Source organism: Equus asinus, chromosome 21 (assembly GCF_041296235.1).
Source record: "Equus asinus isolate D_3611 breed Donkey chromosome 21, EquAss-T2T_v2, whole genome shotgun sequence".
NCBI classification, from domain to species: Eukaryota; Metazoa; Chordata; class Mammalia; order Perissodactyla; family Equidae; genus Equus; species Equus asinus.
In genome coordinates, this window is record NC_091810.1 from 32,860,885 (window position 1) to 32,888,845 (window position 27,961).

A 27,961-nucleotide genomic window follows, 5' to 3' on the forward strand; every position below is an offset into this window, starting at 1 on the left:
AGGCAGATGGTAGCTACTGAATTCCCCAAACTGGTGCAAGTTAAATTTAAACACAAGTTGATGGTTCACACATTTGTGTGAGGGACTTGGATAAATCCAAACTGAATTTGACGACATTTACAAATATTTGCACTGTTTCACTGGATGGTTGCCAGATTCTGATGTGGTCTTTTTTCCCCTTCTCTCTTCTTCCAGATCTTTCCAAGGGAGGCTATTGCATTAAGCAACCAACAGGAAATAAACTCGCAGACTTGGACCTCTATATCAGCTCCTCCATCAACTTACAGGCTCTGATTACAGAATAGGAAAAGCTGTAAGCTCCATATATTGTGAATTATAAGAAGGGTCTGTACGCATGAGGCCACAGAAAAGAGAATGTCCTTTTTTCTTCTCATTGGATTTTCATTCAGGATCAACACTTTTAAAAGAGCGTTCCAGAAAACACTAATCTTATAGACAAGGCCAGAGGGCTAGGAAATTTTGGGCAACACTGATGCTTACAGAGGTTTTTTTTCAATGGAAACAATCACATTTTAGTCAATCTTATTTAAGAATGTTAGGAGATTTTATGTAAAAATCCAAATTTCTGGTACTACTGAAAAATTGAAAATATGAAAATGTAATGAATATATCCTCACACAGAAATCATTTCTTGTAGCTTCCCATTAGGCGGGGAACATGCTCTCCGCTAGTCAAGGAACCACTCAATATGCCTGGATTCTGGAAGCGTTTTACTTGGCTTCCCCTGTTCTAGTCTTTGTTGAAGACATAGTGTCTTTTGGTGTATTGAAGCCTCTGAAAATTCCCTCAGTAAATATTTCTATTTTATTTTGTTTGCAACTTTTTCCCAAGTACATTTGATTATGGAAGTTTTTTCCTCCACATTTTGAGATGTTCTGTTCTAGATAATTCTTTGGGTTTATGATTTCAGCTTTTACTCCAAAGTTTATGGATGAAAGTCATTTTCTAATATATTACTTGGTACATGGATATGGACCATAAATTCAAGAAATTTTGATTTTCTGGTATGAATTTTATGCTACTTTCTGGCAAATATTTGTGAAAGTATTTGGGAAGCCTAGATTTTGCAATGAGGATTCATTTCCATTTCTAGATGCTTTTATAGGCATTCAAGATGCAGAATCAATCTATCTGGTTACAATGTTGAGATAGGCAATCAAACTTCAAGCTATATTGGTAGAGATGAAAGAGCCTCTGGATTTTACCTAAGGTTTAATTTAACTTAAAGAATTCATACTAAAGGACCCACTGTGCTGCTGACCTGATAACAGGCCCTAACAACATGTACTCCAGAGAAATGGTTTTGGAGAAAAAACAGATACACTTACAGTACGGTAGGGTAAGTGACAGGAATGTGTCGTACTATTATGATATACCAGGTAAACCAGAACTTAAGTAGATATTTCCTTCTTATCAGCATCAGCTGAATAATTCTCAAAAAAAGAAGGTGAACAAAAATTTCTTTTTTGGGAGGTGAGCCCCATATGTGACCACTACAGAAGCCCAATAACGGGATTTGACATTTCATCTCACTGACTGTGGACACTGCAGTTATAGTAATGAATTTCTGGTTTTGAAAATATTAGGCTTGGGAATACTGGCTGTGATGGCAGCAAAGACCTTGTGGAAAAAATTCTGCCTGACTACGACTCTTTAAGAAGGGTGTTCTCTGAATTTGGCTAAAGCTGATTCAGGAAAAATAAATGACAAATAAAGAGGACAAGTAGGTTTAGAAAGAACTTATTTACCACTTTAATAGGGCTGTCCAACATTTGGTCACATAGATCATTCTGAAACCTAATTGCTTTAATGGTCTTCCTATCTCTCCAGAAGAGATCTAAATACTCTTAGAAAAAGCAAATCAAACATAGAAAGGGTGCCATGATAAGACTTGCTACAGCACTATGTACTTAATGATGCCAGACTTTGGATTTACTCAGAGGACATTTCTGTAGTCTAGGACAGCTATACAAAGCCTTAAGACATTGTATTTACAGAACTTATTAATACAGGGATCCATATTCTACTATAACTCTGCCAGAGTCTTAATAGCATGGTGGAGCAGCTCCCTCAAGAATCTTCGTTTTCTTATCTGTGGAAAAACTAGTAGTTCTAAAAATATTTTCCTGGAAGAGGTTAGAACGGTTATTATATATCAATTGAATATAAAGTATGGTTATGTAAGCCAAGCTTGCATGCTAATATTGCACAGGGTAGAAAGCAATAAACAGGACGATGTGCTTCCTGGAGCCCTCTGGTAGAAACAGAAGGAAGCTCTTGATTCAATATTGTTAGGATGCCTCAGATTCCAGGAGTCCACCTGTAGCTGGCCTTCCAGTGTGACTGCCATGTCGAACTCTCAAAAGGGCACGTCTTCCTTGCCGATAGAAAAAGAAACGACAACAAAACAAAACACCCAAAACTCAAAGAGGTACACCAGCCGCCTCAAACTGTGGTATTGTTCATTTCTTGAAGAGAATATATAATATTTCAAAATATTATATATATATATACATATATTTCAAATGGTACAAAGTAACTATAGATCCAAATTAGAAGATAGTTGATTTGTCTTCGTAATCCCCAAAATTTTCACTGAGAAAACCCTTTTTTAAAATCCACTTTCCATGGTGTTGCCGACAACTCTGAGTCTTCTCACTGTAGGATACTTCGTGACACGCAGTAAAAGTACTATGATTATCTGGTAACCAGTCAAAGTGCAAATAAGAAATCCATTTGGCTTGTAATGTGTTAGATGTTTTAAATTCTTAAAATGTATTTTCTGCAGAGTTGGTTTTCCTTTACTACTACAACAAATGCTTCCGTTAGGTTCTTGGGTGAATCTGAAACCAAAGAAAGAAAGAAATTTCAGGAAGAAAAGTACAAAATGAAGGCACAAAGAAAAGTGATTAGGCAGAAAATGAGGACAGCTTGAATTTTTAGGCTGCTGCTTCTTTCAAGTGATCTGAAGTCAAAAATGTTAAAGTCTAGAGAGCTGGTTCTCAAGTGGTGATCAAAGCACATTGACAGACCACCATATTTTTATCAATTCATTAAATTAATTTTGCCACAACTAGGAGATAGACTCTTGGAGCAAGATCTAACCAGAACTGGCTTTACAGGCACGTGACCTACGCAGTTGCACAGAGCGCTGCGGTGAAAAGGGCCCTGCATTTCGTTTAATAACCTGCTCTGGCCATTGAAATTATTGGTAATTTTTGAACACAAGACCCCATATTTTCATTTGGCACTGGGCCCTGCAAATTCTGTAGTCAGTCCTGTGTCTGTCTGATGAGAATTTGAACCGAGTAAGTTATTCCATGGCCTTGTCAAGTTGGCCTGTTGTAAGATGTAAATGGGTGTCATCAAGTGAAGTCATTGCCAAGGTTAGACCAGTTTGTTTAGGAACAAGAGGACCTTTGCAAGATGAGGAAGTGTTCCACTCAAACAATTACATAGTGTTCAAGGGCAATCAAGAACATCCTTCTATAACTATTGATGCCATTTAAGCCATTTGAATATGGTCCCAAAGACTCTAATATTCAAAAGGATGTGTGCACAGAGAATCACTGGTTTAGAGCATAAATGACGATTCTGAGTTGAAGGTTCTACTTTAGAATTCCAGGACATAAGGGATTTTTCTTCATCATCTCAATTCTTTACGGTCTTAGAAATTGAGTGTTCTGAGTCCAGAAGTGGAGTCCATTTAAAACTTTCAGGGTTAGGTAGGAACAGTAATAAAAGTTTGCATTCAAAAGTTGCCTGGGCCTGGGGCAGAATGTATGAGAAATCTTCACATTTTCATTTTTTTATTCTCTCCATATAAATAATAGATCCCTCCAAACCTTGATTTCCTATATTTCAGTGGTATTTAGCACCTTCTTTTTTCACTGTCTTCTTTTTCAGCAAAAGGAAGGAGAGAGAGACATTTATAAAACTGACCTGGAATTGCCTTTCTTTTATCTCTAGTGACTCTACCTGCCACCCCGACTCCCACTACCTAACCTTAGGTGCTACCCTCCATGGAAGACCAGGTGCTCTGTCATGTCCACCAGCACATGTCTGAGACCTTAATACACTAACTTTAGATAGTAGAGACTTAAATATATTTATTAGCTAAAGAAATGAATAATTTCACTTGGACCCAGGGAAAACTGTGATAACATAAGTCGGTTTATTCTTCCTTCCTGCAATCTCCAAATCTCTTTCTCTCTCTCTCTTTTAAAGGCATTTCATGCAAAATGGAGTGGAGATCAGGATTGTCAAGGTTCTCAAAACACTTTAGACCTGTATAATTTCGAGTGAAGCTGCTGGTACTTTACCCTTCGGTAATATAAAAACATCAGCAGTGATTAGAGTGGGTGGAGACATGCAAAGTCAAGAGTCGCCATTAGGGCGACGAGGACAAGGAGGGTGTGGACAAATAATTCTGATGGATTTGTGTTGGGCCAGTCACATAAAACACTGATTTGGTCAGATGGGTATTGTGGTTAGGTGTACAATCTGAGGTCTGCTAACTTGCCTGTTTAGGAGTGAAACGTCTCTACGTTGGGCACTAACTGTTGATTTTCTCACTAGTCTGAAAGACATGAACATATGGGGTTCCAGGAGATCCAAAGGTGCTTGATACTTCCCCAGGTATTATCCCCGTTATGTTCTGCTATTTTAATCTGCTAATTTTTCTTTCCATGTGACTTTTATTTTCTCTTCATTTCATTCCCTTCCTCTTCCCTCCCCCAAACAAACCAATGTTTGCTTTTCACATGTGAATTATTACAGCATTGTCAAACAGGTTATTTCCTCTTTGGGGAGGTCTGTCTTTCTAAATTAAGCCATTGTTCCTGAAAACACAGGGTACAGATTTATTCCTGAAAGCATGAGATATAGCCTCTCTAACTTTCAAACTTGTGCTTTTGATATATAAATTTAAAGAAAAGAAATAAACTAATGCGTATCTAAAACCATAGGAAAAAATCTCTAATCAATATTTAGATTGATTAGTCTTGCTACAAACTACCAACAAGGCAATTTAATAAAACAATTGAAGCAATGGTCAAGCATGGACAGGGTTAAAATTTAGCCATAAAACGTCACCCAGATGTGCCAAGCTTCTCCCCAGAAGGGTGTCTGTCATCCTCCAGGTACTCCAGGCTAGGTTTTGGAAAACCTTTCAAGAGTGACTACTTCCTCTCCATAGGGTAGAATTCATTCAGGAAGCTTCTTCTTTGCCTAAGATTTATTCTTCCAAATCTCCTGAAAGTAAAGCCTTTGCCTAATTCTACCAATCTTTCTTTTTTCTGTGTGTGTGTGGTGAGAAAGATTGGCCCTGAGCTAACATCTGTGCCAATCTTCCTTTAGTTTTTGTATGTGGGTTACTGCCACAGCATGGCTGGACGAGTGGTGAAGGTCCATGCCTAGGATCCAGGCCCACAAACCCTAGGCCACCGAAGCAAAGCATGCCAAACTTAACTACTAGGCCACTGGGCCGACCCCTAATTTTATCTATCTTTTCTCCTTCCTTCTGCGGGTTTTATTGTCACCCAGATCCAATTTCCCCAAGGTTTTCCTTTAAATTGTAGCCTGCTACCCTGGCTAGTCCACATTCTGGGGTGTTTGGTTATTTAACTGAAAGAGTGAGTTTCTACTCTCCATCCTCCTTAAAAATGAACATCATAAAAAATTAAATTAGATCACATTTTGAAGCATCTTTTGCTTATCTACGTTTCAAGACCACTGAGAATTTTGTTTGGAGATGATTATGTGCGAAGTAACCCACCTCATCGGAAGGTTTTGAAAAAGAATGATGTCCCAGGAATCTTTCTTACAAATATCTTTATGTTGGAGTTACTTTAAAAAATAACTCTAGGAGGAAACTTTCAGTTGCCATTAACAATTTGGGTATGTTTCTTCAGTTTCTTTTTTTTTTTCCTGAGAGCAGCCTCCTCGAATAAATCTTACACATAAGAACAAAAGAGATGATTTTCTATACTTTTCCTTTTCCTTTGATAAGAAGTTGAAGAATTTTTTGCCCTAAAAATTGCCTCTTAGATAAGAACAGAATAGTAAAAACATATGATTCATAATTGAAGTACATTTGTGAATTAAACTCTTTTAAAAGTTAAATTGCTAAAGTCAATATTTGAGGTGTATAGGCATATTTATACTCTGATGGGGAAAAAGACACAGGGCATACTAGAAAAACCAATATAAAATCTACTTTCAGGGCACATGATCTAAGGACTTGTATTGGCACGCCATTTATACAGAATGAAAAGCTCCTGTGTATATTATCTGGACTTAATTGGTGCCTTTTGTATTTAAAAGTGCTTATTTCATTGTAAATTTCTTGTTATGGAAGGGGGAAGAAAATGTAAGTCAGCAGTGGTGTCTGAGCCATCTCAAGGTTTAAAAGGATAGCTTTTTCTAGTGTCTTCTTTTTCCTTCTCTAAAGACAGACTTGAGAATTCTTAGATGACTGATGCACCGCTCACATGGCAGTAGAGCAGTCTCTTATTTCCTTGCTTGAAATGGATGCACACATCAGAACAGGTGCATCCTCTGCTTTCAAACCAAGTACAAGGGCAATTTATTTCTCTTGTACACTCAACTGTCTGGGTTGCATTCAGCCCACCCAGGGCAGTGGCAAACACAGTGTGCTCCAGCCTCTATTACCGTGATCAGATTCCGCACCGTACTTCTGTGATGCCAGAAAATGTCTAGGATGTGTTTACAACATGCCTGATGGTTTTAAAACATACTGTACAGAGGCCAAATAAAAGAGTTACATAGGTCACAAAAAAGTAGCCTTAGCAATTTCTGTGTGTTTTTTGTTTGTTTGTTTATATTCTATCATCCAGAGTCTCCTTGTTGGTACACATATTTAAATCCTGAAATAATTTCACTTGCATTATTGTTCTCTACTGAGTTTCAGGTCCGGAGGCAACAGGAGAGCAAGGCTAACCTTTAATAAAGGGTAATTAGTTATCTTTTGGAATAGGGATGGAGATTTGGCAGAAAATATATCAGCAACATGTTTAAAACAACAGTGATTGGATTCCAATCATAATAGCCAGAATGCAGAGTAGCTTAAAACTAACTTAGGAGGGCATCTTCAGATTATTTGGTAAAATCATTTGCAGGCAAAACGTAACCAAAAGAGAAACATGAAATCTACACTCCACCAGCTAATTAAGATGGTTTCTGGGGGTAAGTGGCATGAATGAGGCTCATTTTTGAAAACTCTCTTCTGTAGGCAGTTCATTGAAGTGAAATATGGTGATCCACGCTGAACTTCTCAGGTGCATGCAAATGCATGTTGACAAGCTAGGATGGTCCGGGAATCCCTCCTGGCTGCAAGCCAAGGAGGAGGTACGGCCATTTACTGGTTAACGTGGTCAATAGAGGCAACTATATTTGACACACAAAGAGTCTCCCTTATTTTATGTATAAAAAAATGTTTTATAGGGTCTTATGTTTTCTGCATCACAAACCTTCAAGAACCAATTTTATTTTTTGAAAAGATAATGCTGAGAAGAAAGATCAAATTAAGACTCGTAACACAGGGGTTGAAATCAGAGGATACCCTTTTAAATTTGAGTCATGCTTTTGGAAGACCACAAATTCAACATATTGGGATTTGTAACTGGTGGAGCTTGCTTTAAAAAATACCCCATGCATTAAAATACATACACACATAACAGGGCTGATATTCACATGGCACATATGACCACACTGTTTTTAAACTATTGACATCCTTTTGTACTAGTGAATGAACAGTGTCTTAAGTGCCCTGAGCAAACCTCCCTCCCCACCCCCATAGGACTCCCAGACTTCCTATCGTCCAGTATCTATAAGGTCAATGGCTGACCGAGCTGGGCCTCTATCACCTGCTCCAACATCATGACACCAGTTCTGATGGGTTGGGTAGCCTCACCATAAAACGTGGTTATATATTTTGAAGACAACTCCTGATTTAACCACAGAAATCAAGGAAGGATTATTCACATCACAAAAACCTTTCACTTCCCTAAGAGATAATCAAAGAATTCCTATAAAGAAACTTTAGAAAATGGCTATACTTAAATGCAGACCTTTTCAGCAAACTACCTGGACGAATTAGATAACACCCTTATTTTATTATCTATTCTGAGTACCATAGATGTTGGATGAATTATCTGAATAATTACCTCACTGCTCCTCTTCCCTTTGGCAACCTAGCTTTGCTTATGAGTCAGTAACAGAAACACTAAACTTCTCAGCATGGAAAAGTCAAGTTCAATCTCTAACTTCTTGTTGATAGATGGACTCTGATCTGAATGGTTAAGAATGGCTTCTGTCAGGGGAAAGGCCTCCTTCTGTCCTGTTCAGAGCTTCTCTGGGTGCTGTTTGTACAACACAAAGGCAAATAGTAGTTTGTAACATGCACGAGACATTTGAAATAGATGAAATAAAACTTACTCTTGTGGTCTTAATTTTATTGCCTGTTGCGCACATCCATCCGGAATTATCAGGGAGTGTCTTACATTCTTCTCCCTCTAGACAGGGCTCCATCTCACACCACCATTTCCCAATCACTATGGAGGCTGTACAAAAACAGGAAACAAGTGTGTTTGTAATTTGTCCAAGCAACCTGGGCCCTGGTGCTGTGTCCCTCTGCAGATGTTAATGTTCTTTGAAGCACACTAGGTCCTCTCTAACCTTCCATGACTGCCTAGGAACACTCTATTACGAAGAATAAGATTTTAGTTTATAAATCTTACAATGCAGATATAATTATGATGTCTGGTTTCATCAAGCCACATTTCGTCCAAAATCTCCTTGCACGATGAAAACATATGGAATGAGGAGACTTACTTTTTGGAGGAAACTTGTGTGTTGCTACTTTGTGTAGATCAAGGATCTTGTACTATTTCTTTCCAATGAAGGGGACAAAAGTGCTAAATGTCCTTGACAATGACTGAGCTGTACTTTTCAGAGGCCAGTTTATCCACCCAGCATTAGGGTTTATCCCCCAGCCTAGGACCTTTGAGAATTTCAAAGGCCAACCAGAAGAAAAAATGAATTGACCAAAAGTAGAACAGAAAACCTGCAAAATAAAAGCCAAGAGTAATGATAAATGAAACTATTTGTTTTCAGTCAAAAGGATGTTTGATATGAGCTGTGGTTGTCTTTTAATGTGTTTGATATGATGTGTGTGGAACTTTCAAAAGCTGAGCCTCTGACAGAACAGCCCTACTTGTTAGGGTGACAGCAGCGATGACCACAACAGGAAGCTGGCAACGAATTTAGTGGACGCACTTACAGTACACCTTTTTTGGAAAATGAGATTTTATAAAACTAGTGACTAGATTCATTCAATGCAAATCAAGAAACTCCACACCCTCTTTAATGCCCCGAGTGAAAAATTATTTCTGTATGAGCATCAGTCATTTCTGAAGCTCCTCAAGGCATTAGTTTTTCACAGATCCGCCTGGGCTTTTCCATTCAAAATCCTCGAAATGTCTACCAGTATTTCTTTTGGAAAACTTTCTGGTTGGCTGTTTTTACGCTGGACTGGAACTCAAGGTTTTTAGATACTTATCTCTCAACCCCTCACATCCCAAAGATGAGTCCCCACCATGATGTTTAATTCTCACAATGACAAAGAAGCCAGATGACATCTGTTACCCTCACAGAGGATTCCTATTAAAATGGAATGGAGTAGACACTGCAGGTAAGCAGGAACACAGTAAAATTCTCTATCCATTCACTGTTCACAAGAGGCATTAGATTCATAACTTAAAAGTAGAATGGTTTAAACATCTAGACATCTATCTGCACTCAGGTTTTCCTCATTCTACACTTTTCTTTCTTCAGTTTTTCCCTCTTTCCACTTTGAGTAAAAATTACTATGCAGGATTATGTATGCAAAATCATACCTACTCTATTATATGGTCAATTTAAGGACTTTTTCAATGGTAATTTTGCCTACTTTTGATTTATACCTTGTAAGTGGACCAGACCAAACCACATAAAATGCAACTCTATTGGACCAGACCAAACCACGTAAAATGCAACTCTATTGGATATGGCAAGCAAATATAGGAAGTAGAATTTTGCAAGGTCACACGTTGCTTAAATGACGGGGCTATGTTCTGACAAATGCACTGTTAGGTGATTTCATCATTGTGCAAACATCATAGAGTGTACTTATACAAACCTAGATGGCATAGCCTACTACGTATCCAGGTAATATGGTACTAATCTTAAGGAGCCACCACCATAAGTGTGGTCCGTTGATGACTGAAACATCGTTATGCGGTGCATGACTGTACGTAGTTCTATCCATGTGCAAGACAAAGTGATATTTTGGCAAAACAAAGAACAGTAACAGAAGACACAAATTCTCCCCAGGGTACAAAATGATTATGAGAGTTTTTTTTTTAATAGCAGGACTCTGCATCAGGATCCAGAATAGAGGAAAATTGTAGTCATGGGTTTTTACCAGCAAATAGAAGAAGCACATATTTTGGCAGCAAGAAAAACATATGTAGTGTTGAAAGGCAACAAAAGTACGTCCGGACTTCCCGTGGACGTGCTTGGGGACATGGTTGGAGGTCCAGCACCTGACTCTGCTGCCCTGGGGGAGGCTCTGGGGCCCTGCACCTCCCCAGCAGGGAAAGTCTCTGCTCACCATTAGCAGGGAGGCCCTTCCCAGAATCCAGAACAAAGGGAAGCTCCCGGCGGGCAGATTCCCTGGCACTGCACCAGACTGCCAGCTGCTGCTGGGCCCACAGTCTCCAGCACACAGGTGGGTACAGGGGGTGCCTGGACCTCCCGTGGACGTACTTGGGGACTGGGTGGAGCTCCAACACCCAGCTCTGCAGCCCGGGGGGGTGCTCCAGGGTCCCGCACCCCCCAGCAGGGAGGGCCTCTGCTCGCCATTGGCAGGGAGACCCCGCCCAGCATTTGGAACACCAGGAAGCTCCCTAGAGCAGAATTCCCCACAAGGCAGCAGCTTACAATCCACCACCAGGCCCACGGACTCTGGCCATGTCCCAGATGAGGCAAGGGGCTCCCAGAGATCCTGTGAGAGTGGAGTGGGGCAGAGTGGAGCTCCGGTGAAATGGCTACGTAGCCCAGGGGGGAACTCCAGGTTCCTACAGCAGCCTCAGGGCACAAATCCACACCATCAAGCAGTATGAAAAAATATATTAAATCTCCAGAACAGAAGCAAAGTGATAAGCACCCAGAAAACAATCCCAAAGACAATGAAATCTATAACCTAAATGACGACGATTTCAAAACGGCCGTTATTAAAAAACTCAACGCGTTAAAAGAGAATTCAGATAGACAACTCAATGAGTTCAGGAGCTACGTCACAAAAGAGCTTGACACTATAAAGAAGAACCAATGAGAAATACTGGAGATGAAGAATACAATGGAGGAGATTAAGAAAAATCTGGACTCACTGAACAGTAGGGTCGATAATATGGAGGACAGAATTAGCAATTTGGAGGATAGGAATATAGAAATGCTGCAGACAGAAGAGGAGAGAGAACTAAGACTAAAAAGAAATGAAGAAACTCTCCGAGAATTATCTAACTCAATTAGGAGATGCAACATAAGGATTATAGGTATACCAGAGGGAGAAGAGAAGGAGAAAGGGGCAGAAGGCCTGTTCAAAGAAATAATAGCTGAGAACTTTCCAAACTTGGGAAGAGAGATGGAACTTCATGTGACAGAAGCCAATAGATCTCCAAAATTTATTAACGCAAGAAGACCAACCCCAAGGCATATAGTGGTGAAACTAGCAAAAGTCAATGACAAAGAGAAAATACTAAGGGCAGTCAGGCAGAAGAAAATAACTTACAAAGGAAACCCCATAAGGCTATCAGCAGATTTCTCAGGAGAGACCTTACAGGCTAGAAGAGATTGGAATGAAATATTCAAAACTCGGAAGGACAAAAACCTGCAGCCAAGAATACTCTACCCAGAGAAAATATCCTTCAAATATGATGGAGAAATAAAAACTTTCCCGGATAAACAAAAGTTAAGGGATTTCATCGCCACAAAACCTCCTCTTCAAGAAATGCTCAGGAAGAACCTCATTCCTGAAAAATCAAAAAAAGGAAAGGGGTTACAAAATCCAGAACAAAGGAGATAAGCAGAAGGACAATAACACAAAGTAACAGCTCTCCATCAGGACAAAATGCAAAAGAACCAGAAAACAAGTGATAAAATGGCAACAGTAGGCCCCCATGTTTCAATAATCACTCTAAACGTGAATGGATTGAACTCTCCAATCAAAAGGCACAGAGTGGCAGGATGGATCAAAGAACAAGATCCAACAATATGCTGCCTCCAGGAAACACACCTCAGCCCCAAAGACAAACACAGACTCAAAGTGAAGGGATGGAAGACAATACTCCAAGCTAATAATGAACAAAAGAAAGCAGGTGTTGCCATACTTATATCAGACAAAGTAGACTTCAAAGCAAAACAGATAAAGAAAGACAGAGGGGCAGTATATAATGATAAAAGGGACACTCCACCAAGATGACATAACACTTATAAATATATATGCACCTGACACAGGAGTACCAAAATTCGTAAAGAAACTATTAAAAAAACTAAAAGGAGACATCAACAGCAATACAATAATAGTAGGGGACCTCAACACCCCATTAACACCAATGGACAGATCATCCAGACAGAAAATCAACAAGGAAATTATAGAAATAAATGAAAAATTAGATCAGATGGACCTAATAGATATATATAGGACACTTCATCCAAAAACAGCAGGTTACACATTCTTCTCAAGTGTGCATGGAACATTCTCAAGGATAGACCATATCCTGGGAAACAAAGCAAGCATCAACAAGTTCAAGAGGGTTGAAATAATATAGAGCATCTTTTCTGATCATAATGCTATGAAACTAGAAATCAACTACAAAAATAAAGCTGGGAAAGGGGCAAAAATGTGGAGACTAAACAACATGCTACTGAACAACAAATGGATTATTGAAGAAATTAAAGAACAAATCAAATATTATATGGAGACAAATGAAAATGAAAACCACCATACCAACTTATTTGAGCCACAGCAAAGGCAGTCCTAAGGGGGAAATTCATTGCAATACAGGCTCACCTCAATAAGGAAGAAAAATCTTGAATAAACAACCTCAAATGACACCTAACAAAATTAGAAAAATAAGAACAAACAAAGCCCAAAGTCAGTAGAAGGAGGGAAATAATAAAAATTGGAGCAGAAATAAACGATATTGAAACAAAAAAGACAGTAGAAAGGATCAATGAAACGAACAGTTGGTTCTTCGAAAAAATTAACAAAATCGATAAGCCCTTAGCCAGACTAAGAAAAAAAGAGAAAAGTCTCAAATAAATAAAATTAGAAATGAGAGAGGAGAAATCACAACAGATACTGAAGAAATACAAAGGATCATTTAAGAGAATACTATGAAAAACTATATGCCAAAATATTGAACAACCTAGAAGAAATGATAAATTCTTAGACTCATACAACCTCCCCAAACTGAATCAGGAAGAAATAGAGAATCTGAATAGACCAATCACAAGTAAAGAAATAGAAACAGTAACCAAAAACCTCCCCAAAAATAATAGTCCAGGACCAGACAGCTTCTCTGGAGAATTCTACCAAACATTCAAAGAAGATTTAATACCTATCCTTCTCAAACTATTCCAGAAAATAGAGGAAAATTGAGCACTCCCTAATACATTCTATGAAGCCAACATCACCCTGATCCCCAAACCTGACAAGGACAACACAAAGAAGGAAAACTACAGGCCAATATCACTGCTGAACATAGATGCAAAAATCCTCAACAAAATTTTGGCAAATCGAATACAGCAATATATCAAAAAGGTTATACACCATGATCAAGTGGGATTTATACCAGGGACACAGGGATGGTTCAACATTTGCAAGTCAATCAACGTGATTTACTACATTAACAAAATGAGAAACAAAAAACACATGATCATCTCAATAGATGCAGAGAAAGCATTTGACAAGATGCAACATCCATTTATGATAAAAACCCTCAATAAAATAGGTATAGAAGGAAAGTACCTCAACATAATAAAGGCCATATACGACAAACCCACAGCCAACATCATACTCAACGGACAAAAACTGAAACCCATCCCTCTCAGAACAGGAACAAGACAAGGGTGCCCACTTTCACCACTCTTATTCAACATAGTACTGGAGGTTTTGGCCAGAGCAATTCGGCAGGAAAAAGAAATAAAAGGAATCCAAATAGGCAACAAAGAATTAAAACTCTCGCTGTTTGCAGACGACATGATCTTATATATAGAAAACCCCAAAGAATCCATAGAAAAACTATTAGAAACAATCAACAACTACAGCAAAGTTGCAGGGTATAAAATCAACATACATAAATCAGTAGCATTTCTATATGCTAACAATGAACTAACAGAAAAAGATCTCAAGAACTCAATCCCATTCAGGATTGCAACAAAAAGAATAAAATACCTTGGGATAAATTTAACCAAGGAAGTGAAAGATCTATACAATGAAAACTACAAGACCTTCTTGAAAGAAATCGACGACAACATAAAGAGATGGAAAGACATTCCATGCACATAGATTGGAAGAATAAACATAGTTAAAATGTCCATACTACCTAAAGCAATCTACAGATTCAATGCTATCCCAATCAGAATTCCAATGTCATTTTTTACAGAAATTGAACAAAGAATCCTAAAATTCATATGGGGCAACAAAAGACCCAGAATTGCTAAAGCAATCCTGAGAAAGAAGAACAAAGCTGGAGGCATCACAATCCCTGACTTCAAAACATGCTACAAAGCTACAGTAATCAAAACAGCATGGTACTGGTACAAAAACAGATGCACAGATCAATGGAACGGAATTGAAAGCCTAGAAATAAAACCACACATCTATGGACAGCTAATCTTTGACAAAGGAGCTGAGGGCCTACAATGGAGGAAAGAAAGTCTCTTTAACAAACGGTGCTGGGAAAACGGACAGCCACATGTAAAAGAATGAAAATCAACCATTCTTTTTCACCATTTACTAAAATAAACTCAAAATGGATCAAAGACCTAAAGATTAGGCCTGAAACATTAAGTCTTCTAGAAGAGAATATCGGCAGTACACTCTTTGACATCAGCTTCAAAAGAATCTTTTCGGACACCATAACCCCTCACATGAGGGAAACAATAGAAAGAATAAACAAATGGGACTTCATCAGACTAAAGAGCTTCTTCAAGGCAAGGGAAAACAGTATTGAGACAAAAAAACAGCCCACTAACTGGGAAAAAATATTCACAAGTTATTTATCCGACAAAGGGTTAATCTCCATAATATACAAAGAACTCACACAACTCAACAATAAAAAATCAAACAACTCAATTACAAAATGGGCAGGGGACATGAACAGACATTTCTCCAAAGAAGATATACGGATGGCCAACAGACACATGAAAAGATGCTCATCATCACTAATCATCAGGGAAATGCAAATCAAAACTACACTAAGATATCACCTTACACCTGTTAGAATGGCAAAAATATCCAAAACCAAGAGTGACAAATGTTGGAGAGGCTGTGGAGAAAAGGGAACCCTCATACACTGTTGGTGGGAATGCAAGCTGGTGCAGCCACTATGGAAAACAGTATGGAGATTCCTCAAAAAGTTAAGAATAGAAATACCTTATGACCCAGCCATCCCACTACTGGGTATCTATCCTAAGAACCTGAAATCAGCAATTCCAAAAGTTCCATGCACCCCTATGTTCATCGCAGCATTATTCACAATAGCCAAGTCATGGAACCAACCTAAGTGCCCAGCAACTGAGGATTGGATAAAGAAGATGTGGTATATATATATACAATGGAATACTACTCAGCCATAAAAAAGGACAAAGTCGTCCCATTCACAACAACATGGATAGACCTTGAGGGTATTATGTTGAGTGAAATAAGCTAGACAGAGAAAGAGGAACTCTGTATGACTCCACTCATAGGTGGTAGTTAACATATGGACAAAGAGAACTGATGGGTAGTTGCCAGGGGAAAGGGGGGTGGGGGGAGGGCACTAGGGGTGAAGTGGTGTACCTACAACATGACTAATAATGATGTACAACTGTAATTTCATAAGGATGTTAACTTTCATAACCTTAATTAAAAAAAAAAAAAAGAAAGGGAACAAAAGTAAATTGCAAACCTTCTGTTAACATAAGATAAAAGTCAGGGTTTGGCAGTGTTTATTGAGAGCCTATAATCTGAAGCTCCCTTTGGGCTGGTGCTCAGTCAGAAACAGGCCAGTCACATTTGCCACACTTATCCCCTTAAAGCCCACCTAATACTTCAACATTGCTGCCCTAAATCTATACCATCATGGGTGGAAACCCTCTGATCTTAGCTCGGAGGGGAAACTGCCTTTCCCAACAGACTTTGATTTAGGGTTTGTTACTCTTTCAGAGGTGCGCGAATAATGAACCACAGCTGGTGAGGTCAGCCTTTAGCATCTTTGTCTCCTAAAGGACCCTGTTCCTTCTTCTTTGGCTGTTCTCTGTCCTCTTGGAGTTGACCTACTTTGTTGCGAGCTAACAAAGCAGTTTCTCCTTCTCTTATGCATTATCTCCTAAATGAAAATGGAGACAGTAGGAAAAAGAGTATGTCTCGAAACCCACATATGACCTTTAATTCAAGATTGTAAAGATCCGTTGGTTCATAAGGAAAAAGAAAAGGCTTTCTAAGAATAAGAACATCCCAGACCTGCCCATAGTCTCTAAACATTCTTATTATAGTTGTCTTTTCCAAAGAGAATTTGATGATCTGGCACTACCCTCTGTGGACTCTAGGCCATTCTTCCAGTGCTGCTTTTCACAGGATGCTGTTAGACTTATTTCTTTCTCATTTGTGCATTACATGGTCATCTTAATACTTTTTATTTCATGCTCCAGTTCAAATTATGGTCTCTCATCCTAATTTTTTCATAAACTCATATTTCCCGCAATATCTTTAAAAAAATTCACAAAAAGAAGATTTAAAAACTGCATCCTCTTCTCCCAAACTTGGAGCTACTGAAAACCTTCAGATTATTGGAAGAAGAATGATCAATTAGATTAATAAATAGTAAAATTAATAGCTTAGTAAAATTAGCTATTATGAATGCTATTTAACTGTTTTTATAATTTTTTTATGGAGAAACTTATAACAAGAAAAATGTAAATATAAATAATTCTTAAATGACTTGAATTACTATGGTCAGCTCAATAATGATATATATTAATAATGATAACTGACATTTCTGAATGCTTCTTATGTGTTTCTATGTTAGGTTGTTTAAATATATTATCTCATAGGAGAGTCTCTTCAATAACTGGGTTGGGAAAACTAGAGAGCCGCATGCAAAAGAATGAAAGTAGACCGTTATGTTACACCATGCACAAAAATCAACTCAAATGTATTAAAGACTTGAATGTAAGACCTGAAACCATGAAACTTCTAGAAGAAAACATAGGTGGTATGCTCTTTGACATTGGTCTTAGGAGCATATTTTCAAGTACTATGTCTGACTGTGCAAGAGGAACAAAAGAAAAAAATAAACAAATGGGACTACATCAAACTAAAAAGCTTCTGCACAGCAAAGGAAACCATCAATAAAACAAAAAGACAACCTAACAATTGGGAGAAGATATCTGCAAACTGTATATCAGATAAGGGGTTAATATCCAAAATATGCAAAGAACTCATATGTCTCAACAGCAAAAAAACCCAACAACCCAATTAAAAAATGGGCAAAAGATCTGAACAGAGATTTCTCCAAAGAAGATATATGCATGGCCAACAGGGACATGAAAAGATGCTCAACATCATTAGCTATCAGGGAAACGCAAATCAAAACTACAATGAGGTATCACCTCACTCAGGTCAGAATGGCTATAATTAACAAGACGGGAAACAGCAAACGTTGGAGAGGATGTGAAGAGAAGGGAACCCTTGTACACTGCTGGTGGCAGTGCAAACTGGTGCACTGGTGCAGCCACTATGGAAAGCAGTATGGAGTATCCTCAGAAAATTAAGAATAGACCTATCATATGATCCAGCTATCCCACTGCTGGGTATTTATCCAAAGAACTTGAAAACCCAAATGCATAAAGATACATTCACCCCTGTGTTCATCGCAGCCTTATTCACAACAGCTAAGACTTGGAAGCAACCTAGGTGCCCATCAAAGAATGAATGGATGAAGAAGATCTGGTATATATATATACAATGGAATACTACTCAGCCACAAGAAATGATGAAATTAAGCCATTTGTGACAACACAGATGGATCTTGAGGATATTATGCTAAGTGAAACAAGTCAGAGGGAGAAAGTCAAATACCGTATGATCTCACTCATAAGTAGAAGAGAAAAAAACGACAAACAAACACATAGCAACAGAGATTGGGTTGGAGGTTATCAGAGGGGAAAGGGGAGGAGGGAGGGCGAAAGGGGTGATTAGGCCCATGTGTGTGGTGATGGATTATAATTAGTCTTTGGGTGGTGAACATGATGTAATATACACAGAATGCAAAATATATTATGATGCACACACACAAAAATAATAAATATGTTACCTCAATCTTCATAGCAACCCTATAAAGCTGGTATTATTATGAACTCCTTTTATCAATGACAAAACTGAAGCCCACAGAGGTTAAGTGACTTTCCCAAGCTTACTCAGGTAGGAAGTGCAGGAGTTAACACTAGAATTCAGGGCTGCTTAACCACAACATCCATGTTTTTCATCATGATGGGGCTAACTTATTCTAGTTTTGTGTTCAGGATTCATAGAGCTCTAAGAAAGCATTTATTGACTGCTAAGTGGATGAATGAATTCTCTCTGCTATATTATTATTGAAATAAATCTCACGTCAACACAAACACTTGTGGATAACAAAGACATTTAGTTTCTTGCAAAATTAGCTTACAAAAATAATTTGAGCAAGAGCCAGTTTATATCTCACTTGTTTCTTCCAAGTCTGAGCTACACAGCACTTGATTTCATCAGTTATAGAATTTTAATAGAAATTTCCACTAGCGAAATTTCCACACTTTCTGAAGCCACAGGAAACTTGTGAGGTAGGTGCATAACTGTTAGAAAGACTTTTTATCCTCTAGAAGAACTGAGTTAATTTTCAGCTGCAAAACCCAACTCTCCTCTGTGGTGATTACGGAAGAGGGTCTTAAAGGTCCCTTTTACCCCCGGGGTTCTGGGATTCACTCTATGAATGTGCCATGCTCAGGAAAATATCTGATCTTCAGCTCTCTCAAGGATGTTCATCTATCCTTGAGAGATTCTTAAAATCACTAAAGCCACTTTAATCATGAGTCTTGATTTTGCCCTTATACCAGGTCATATTGCTGTAGAGCAAAAGTTGACTGGAAAGGAAGAATCATCTATCTTTCAGAGATAAATCCTAAAAAGAGCAGAAATCCTTTTTTTTCTTATTATTGTTGTTCACTTTGAGGCATTTTCCCCTGTGAATACAACATGGCACTAATAAGCAAGGGGCTTAATAAATCCGGCAAATACACATATATTGTCTAAGAATTGCAGTCCCTTTTTATCATTTCAATAGAGAATATTTGAGTCTCAATTGAGCAAATGTTCACCAAGCACTTTCTGGAGTCTAACCACTACTTGATTTACTGAGAGGATTGCATACTAAACACGGCACAGTCCTTGCCCTCAGAGCTTACCATTCAGCTCCGGGTTTCTCAATATGGGCGCTCTTGGCATTTTGGCATGAAGTATGGTAAGAAGGTATAAAGGAGCGAAGTACTCCTCCAGCAGGAAATATGCTGTTGTGCTGGGAGAGAAGGCTCACACTGGGGAGTAAGAAGAGAAAACCTTAAGACTGTGGAAGTTCTTGAAAGCAAGGAGCTTGGGCTTGTTCTTTTTTTTTTTTTTTTTGGAATGGTAAGTCACTAAAGATTCTGTATTCAGTGAGCAAATGGTAGATATGTTTACAGGGCTGGTTGGGGAAGGTGAATTTGGCAGTGATGTGTAAAATGGAAGAAGGAAGAAGCGAGCAGCTGAAATGCCAGTTAAGCACATTCAAACACAGAAGGGACAGGGTCTTGATTTTGGATGCCTACTCACTAATTGTGAATAAGGGCAGAGTTGCAACTGAGGAAACACTATGGCCAATAACTCAACCATATTAACTGTAACCCTAACCACACGGGATTGTAGTTATCAGGTCATGCCCTTGCCTCGTCACAAGGCAGTGAGCTCCTTGAAGGCAGGGATCATCTTGCATTAAACTTTGAATGGCATAGCGTAGCTCAAAACAGGTTTGCAACTTAAGAATGAATGAATAAAAAAATGAAACAAAAAGAGAAAGAAAAAAGTAGTGCCTCCATCAAAGGATTGTGAGGATTACACAAGAAAACGCATTCAAAGCACTTAGCAGAGTGTCTGGCATTCAGTATATTTCAACAAATATTAGCTACTATTATCATCAGTAGCTTCATCATTTTTATGACTCAAAAAATAAAATTGCTCCAAAACAGAAAAGGCAACTCTTCACAAAGTTAGAGAGTAAACGATTGCTCTTCGATATTATGCCAAACTCTCAGCTTGCTTCTGTGACTTACCAGAGTTTGAGCATAAATTAAATGGTTGAACATATGATTGCATTCATGTTCCCAGAAGTGGGTTATAAATACATCAGTCAAGACAAATTTCCAGGCTCATTTTTGTGCAACCTGTCATGCAATTTAAAGCAACGGCTGGAACTCCATTAGTGGACTGGGACAGCTCTCCGGCCTCCCTTTTCGCACAGGTTACTGGAACAGCTGTTACATTACTTTTCTTTGAAAGACCTAGAGTGACTCCCTATGTGTTATTGTCTTTATTAAAGCAGAGCAAAAATTAAAGGCATTGAATACTGTTGCCTGCAGTCATTCCAAACTCCCTCTTTCCTGTGAGCCCACATTTAATGATAGGATCCACGTGGAGGCATTAGGTAATGCTTAAGACTCTAAGCTCTTGGGTATGTGTTAGAGGGACCTGGGTCTGAATATTAATTCCACCACTTACTGGTAGTATGGCTTCTGAAAGTTGCTTAGTTCAAGTCTCAGTTTCCTGAGTTACGAATGGAGTTAAAAAAAAAATCACAACTGGTTGTAGTGACTTTTAGATCAGATAAAGTACTTAACATAATGCCTAATAAACTTTATACTCAACACATGGCAATTATTACTATTATTTATCCATATGTCCTCTATCCAGCTATGTATGCATCCATCCAATTGTTTTCATAGAGAGTTAACGCCTTATCTTTAATGGAAGCTTATACTAATTCTGGGATGCATATACTCATTTTTTATTGATTAGACTGTATTTCTTTTCAAACTCAGGAAATTTCATCTTAGGAGGATAGAGGCGAGGGTGTGGATTGTGAAATGGGCAGTATTTAAAGCCACAAGATGAGTGTGGTACAATTTCCTTGAGTGGTAATTTTCCTTGAAGGTATCTGAAGACAAAAGTTATCTTTTATTCATTCAAAAGCCATTCATTAACTGCTGTGTGGACATAAAATAGACACAGTTCCTACCCTAAAGAGGTGAACAGTCTCTTGTGGGAGATAAGACACTAAATGTCATGATACGATAATATATATTGACAAATTGTGATATGGAAAAAGATATGCTGTGCTATAAGAGAGAAACTAATAAGTGGGTCTGATTCAGATTGTCAGGGTGACGGCAGTAGGAGAAATCTTCGTTGATGACAACTAAGTAATCAACAAAATGGTTTTCACATTAAAGCAAATAATTATACATATTATGAGGTAAAAGGCTAACTTCACATGAATTTTAAGATAAAATACAAAACATAAAGAAACTTTTTACTTGTCATGGGCTGTTCTAAGCTGTCTTATCAGAATGCAGTGGTATAGTTCTTACTGCTTTGAAAGAAGTTGTCTGCTCTGGTGAGAGGGAATTTTCAGAGACTTTTTGCCAATTCAAGGGAGCACTTCTAACTCCTGCCGATAATAATATTGTTCTTCATGGGTTGGACACCCAGAGTCCTGAGCTTATTCTGCACTTTCAATACAGGATAACTCTATCCTTGCATACACTTATAAATCAGACACCGGATGTTGGTTTTGCTTTCACTAAATGGACGGTTTTATTTTAGAATTAAATTCGCTATACATTTTTTTGCATTTGCGTAGGTACACAATTTTAAATATATGGTTAAGAAGGAACACAAAGAATCATGATTATTAAACAAATTTGCTACTGTGCATTCCTCGTATTCTCAAATTTAACATTCTACGTTTAAAAGTTTTGAGAGTAACCTTGAAGTTTATAGTAGATAGTAATTTGCAATTTGGTTGAGACACAAACATTTTAACATTCTTATTTTCGCCAATCACAGAAAACTTTACATTTTTCCTCCCTAATTTTAAAAGTAATATATATTCTTTTCTAAAATTGGAAACATACAGATAATTAGCAAAAGGAAAATAAACAGAATCACGTTAGGCAGAGATAGACTGCTACACTTGGGTGTATTTTCCCCAGACTTTCTCTCTGATTATTTCTGACACAGCATCCAGAGTGATCTTTTAAAATGCAAATAATTTCAAATCATCCCTCTGCTTAAAACTCTCCAGTGGTTTTCATCACATAGAATAAATTCTAAACTCTTTACAATGGCCTTCAATGATCCACGTTATTTGGCCCCTCCCATCTCTCCAAGCATGTTTTCTGCCATCCCCACACTCACCCTCATTTGGTTCCAATCTCTCTGCCCCTCTAACTATTCTGCAAACCTGTAACTCTCTTCTGACTTGGCTTACCCGCTGTCTGGGGCTGTGTTCTCCCAGAATTGACATTAACTAGGTCTCAATTCAATTGTGCCTCTTCAGAGTGGCCTTTCTTGATAACTTATCTAAAACAATCCATACCCATCTGACCCTGCCACTTTCCCTTATATTTTGCTTTGATTTTCTTCATAGCATGTAATTCACACAACATTTTTAATTACCTGGATATTTGTCTTTTCCTCCCACTTGATTGTCAGCTCCATGAAGGTTTGGATTTTGTATTCCCAAGTGGTTAGAAGAGTGCTGACACATTGTAGGTGATCAATATATATTTTTAAAGTGGTTGAATAAATGCGTACACCAACACATATATAATATATGTTTTTTTGATAAAAGTAAGATCATACCACATATACTGTCTTTTATCCTTCTTTGAAACCTAACCATCAAATCATACATTTTTTCCATGCCTATAAATAAATGAAGTGCATCACTATTTTAATGCATGTACAATATCCCCTAGTAGGGCAGCAGCTTAATTTTTTAACCAATCCCCCACTGTTGGAAATCTCAGTTGTCTTTTTTTTGGTTGGTTGGTTGGTTGCTATTAGAAAGGATGCTTATGTGGACATTCTTGCACATGCATTTTGGCTAATATATTTAATTATTTCTCCAGATTGAATTCTAAGAAGTGGAATTTCTGAATCAAAGGGTAAAAAGATGTTTAGTACTTGCGAGCTCTCTCTCTCTCTATCTATCTATCTTTCTGTCTATCTATAGATTATATGTACAATCAAATTGTCCTCCAGAAAAATTGTACTAACTGCTATTTCCCACCAGAGGTAACCATTTCTCTGCATAGCCTCACCGACACTGCTCAGGATTCTTAATGACTTTAGTGAAGTATGGATTTTGCTCATCTTTTGGGGTTATAGAAACACGTTGCTTAGCTAGCTAATGAACCTAGTCACTGCTAGTCTTCATATTCCATTGTGACTATCTACAGAGCGGACTTAATATAGTAATAGAATCTCAATTTCTTTGTGACTAATTCTTCCTCTAAGAAATCCAACTGAGAGGGCTGTAACAGAATGAGGAGAGAATAAAGAGGTCAAGAATAGCGAAGGCTCTAAGCCAAAAAAACTCCTGAAATAACCATATTAGATTATTTAGTGTAGATTGATATTTCTTGGAGGTCCCTAATGAATGGGGTGTACCTACGACACACGTCTTAGGTTTAGCCAACTTGGTGTGGAGAATCTTGCTAATTCAGAATAGAAACGGCATTTATGTTTGTCTTTCTGGAATTTGGTTGCCACTTCTATGTGATCCATTTATATCCATGGTAACAGAATGGGGAGGGGGGTGTGTAACCTGGACGTGGGTGGAGAGAAGAACTCCAAAATGGCTCTACATTTTAAATCAAAGGGAAAATCAGATTAAAAAAAATATTTACAAGATATATATATATATATATATACACACACATATCTTTTGCACATGTGCCTTAAAAATTGCTTGTAAATATATCTTTTGAATGTTAGTTCTCTGTGATCTTAAAACTATAGAAATGGCTCTTTGGAGGAATATATTTGTATACAAGCATTTTCTCAATTTGAAAAACTACTTTATGAGGTTATTATTAGATTCTATAATACAGTTTTTGCTAGAATTGCTACAGATTTACCATAATCAAATAATGTTAAAGTACACTTTCCTCTTTTCATGTGTAATCACTTTTATAGTTATTGATATATTAAAATATCACTTTTGGTTGATTCCATTTTGCAAACCGATCCCAAATATTATTCGCAGAAAACTCTTTGGCATCAAGTTCCTTTGCAAAACTAGTGTTCACAAGCTTGGCAGTAATGGGAAAGTTGTACACTGATTGTAAGGTCTTTCATTTTAATCTCGCTCCCACTAGAGAAGATTGATATAAATAAAATTTAAATAGAAAACACATTTTGGATGCCAGCAGTGAAAAAGACTTTGTCAGCCTAATGAAAAGTTATCAATTTTCTCTACTTTATTCAATAAATTGTGAGTCATTTTCTAAATGGATTAGATTAAAGGAAAGTTCAAACTCCCAGTGAGATGCTCTTGGCGCTGAGGGAGACTTTAGACCACGGAGAAAGAACAGAGCAGGAAAAAGCTCTTAGGCGTCTTCAGATCTATAAAAATTGATAGCAAGTTGGAGAGAAGCATTCTAACCCTGAACTCACCTACTGCCTTAGGCGCCAAATCCTGGGGAATTGAATGAGACACACAGTTTCTCTTATTTTGTTAGGATGTCATGGGTGGTTGAGTGGATTACAACTGAGAACATGGAAATCGTAGGAGGCGTGAGGCCTGGATGAAAAGACTTTGACTGTCAATGCTTCATATGCCTGTCTCACAGATGTTTGATGAAATAAGAGCACAACACGCTGTAATGTTCTTATGCTCATAGAGTCTCTGGGGGAGACTTTGTGGCTTCAGGTTTATTATAATTTAACTTCAGAAAACATAATCTGACTTTCATGTGAGGATGAAACGTGTAAGTCTTCATCATGGAGCACCCTTGGATCTAGTTTTATTTGTGTATATGTGTTTGAAATGGCAAAATAATTTGATAATTGGTTATTTTTGTAATTTGGCAAGAACTTCCCAATATCTCTTCGGCATAAGCCTTTGCTCAGCAGCTCCTTGAGAAGCAGAAAAATAATCAACTGCTTTCTTTCTTTTCCCTTACACAACACCACACAATTAGCATGGTTATTTTTGTGGAATTGTCTGGATGGTTTGGAAGAGTTCAGCTTTACCTATCAGAAAATATTTCTAGACTATCCACTCTATGCTTAGCACCACTCAATCTAGGCAGTCTGAGCTCCAGAAAAGCATGCCAGAGCTTTCCTATATGAGTTTTAAAGTAGATGAGCAAATGAGAGATGATATAAAGTCCTTATTTTTAAATACTCAATTTTAATAGTATCAAGCAACTTTATTTAAACAAACAGAGTGAACCTTTAGAAACTGCCAACATACACGGGAAAAGAAAATCCACAATATTGGCACTTTGCTACTTACTTTGTTCATGTCAATGATGGTATCAGGAAAGCTAGAAAATCAGAGACCAGAAATATAAATGCAGCAATGTTTCCGATGCAGCCATTTGCAAAAAGTTAGGAATCATAGTTCTACTGCTTCAAGCCACATATCTCCTCCTCTTCTTGTTAAATTGAAAGGCTGTAAGTTTAGCTAAATTGGAAGAAGGATGTAATGCATTCACAAAGTTCAACAGCAAAACCTAGAAATGAGAGCAGCACTTCCCCATCTGAGAGCTAAGGATCTCTGAAGGAGGTGGGGGGAGGGTCGTGGTGGTCATCCTGGTCTGAAAAGCTTTTTAAAATAGCAATAGTGGTTTAGTAATGCTAATTCATTTTTATTGTTTTTGTGTCAGCCATTTTATTTCTTTTTTTTTGTGTGAGGAAGATTGGCCCAGAGCTAACATCTGTTGCCAATCTTCCTCTTTTTTTTTTTCTCCCCAAAGCCCCAGTATATAGTTGTATATTCTAGTTGTAGGTCATTCTAGTTCTTCTATGTGGGATGTCGCTACAACATGGCTTGATGAGTGGCGTTAGGTCTGCGCCCAGAATCTGAACCAGGGAACCCTGAGCCACCAAAGTGGAGTGCTTAACCACTCAGCCACAGAGCCAACCCCCTGTTTTCATTTTTTGTATTTACCTTCTCTTTATGTCAGGCGATACTAACTTTCCATTTTCCGATTGTAGAAATGGCCACAAATTCTTCCTCTCCCTCTGTGTCAACCCCTTTGCAATGTGACTTTGCCTCTCGTTTCATCAAGAAGTGGAGTCTATTTTCCCAGTCCTTCTATCTGGGTTTGGCCATGTGCTTTATTTACCTAATTAGCGATCAGTAAATACAACACAAGAAGAGGCTCAAACGTGCTTGTGCTTGGGGCTTGCTGCTCTTGGAGCCCTGAACTGACCTTGATGAAAGGTCACGTGGAGCAGACAGACGCTATCCCATCTGAGGCCCTCCTGGACCAAGTAGCCTGCTAACCATCACATATGTAACTGAGGCCAGCCTAGACCCCAACTCCACAAAGTCACTGGTGGCCTGGTCCTCAATCCTGGCACTGGCTGTCTTGAACAATTACACGACAGCTGCCACTTTGGTAGCTATCATGAAAGAAAGTTCAGGAAAATTGCTACAATACTGGCACTTATGTCACTGAAACAAGATCGTCAAACAATACCTCTGGACTTCTTGTTATCCAAGAAAAATCAATTTCTATTATTCAAGCTACGGCAGGTAGGCATTCTGCTACTTGATGCCTAACACAATCCTAAGTAACATCGAAGGTATTCAATGAATATTTGTGCACTAACTGAAGGAATGAATGAATCCGGATGTTTGACTAGACCGAGGCCAGCCCACTGCCATTTCTATCTACTTAGTACTGAATATTCATAATGGCCTAAGAATGATTTTTATTTTTGACATTGAAATTCAGAAATTCAATTGACCTATAGACAATCCTGAGAGTGGTTTTCTGTCGTTATTATATGTCTCTCCACTTTGCATGCACAATCACACCGTCCTTCACAATGCACCAGATGCCGAAGTCACAGAACTGGCATAGCTGTATGTAAATTAGGCATTTTCCCAGAGCACTTCAGTGTCAGAGGTAATGTTGAGTTTTCCTAATTACAACCCAGATATGTTCACAATGGAGTAATACTAACTGTTACGGTCTAGAGAAGCTAAATTCAATTTTACTAAACTATTAAGATTCATTTGGATATCTCCAGTTCTATTTGGACAAGAAGAGGAGAGCATATAGAAATTGCTCTCATGGTGAAGTATTTTCTGAGGCTTGCTGTAGCACAAGAAAGAAATTAGAAGAGGATTGAAAATTAGCCATCAGAAGAAAAAGGGCAAAAAAGCAACTAAAAAAAAGGTTCCTAATATTTATTTATGGTTGATTTAAAATCATTTTCTCTTCTACCTGTAGCAGGCTGAAATCTATCTATACCTGAGTGTGAGCCTTGGGCACAGAGTTTGAAAATCTTTTTGAGTTGATG

At 38.1% G+C, this 27,961-nt stretch overlaps 1 protein-coding gene across 4 annotated transcripts in view; it reads right to left on the bottom strand.

The window, feature by feature from the left end:
- Positions 1 to 2,702: 2,702 nt before the first annotated feature.
- TAFA1 (TAFA chemokine like family member 1) overlaps positions 2,703 to 27,961 on the bottom strand; it is a 466,057-nt gene continuing 440,798 nt past the window's right edge. For all 4 annotated transcript variants that reach the window (XM_014836080.3, XM_070493147.1, XM_070493148.1 and 1 more), the window contains 2 exons: positions 8,479 to 8,603; positions 2,703 to 2,864 (listed from right to left, as the gene is read on the bottom strand). In XM_014836080.3, coding sequence (XP_014691566.3) covers positions 2,847 to 2,864; positions 8,479 to 8,603 — 143 coding nt within the window. In that variant the 3' untranslated portion in view covers positions 2,703 to 2,846. The remainder of the gene's footprint in view (positions 2,865 to 8,478; positions 8,604 to 27,961) is intronic.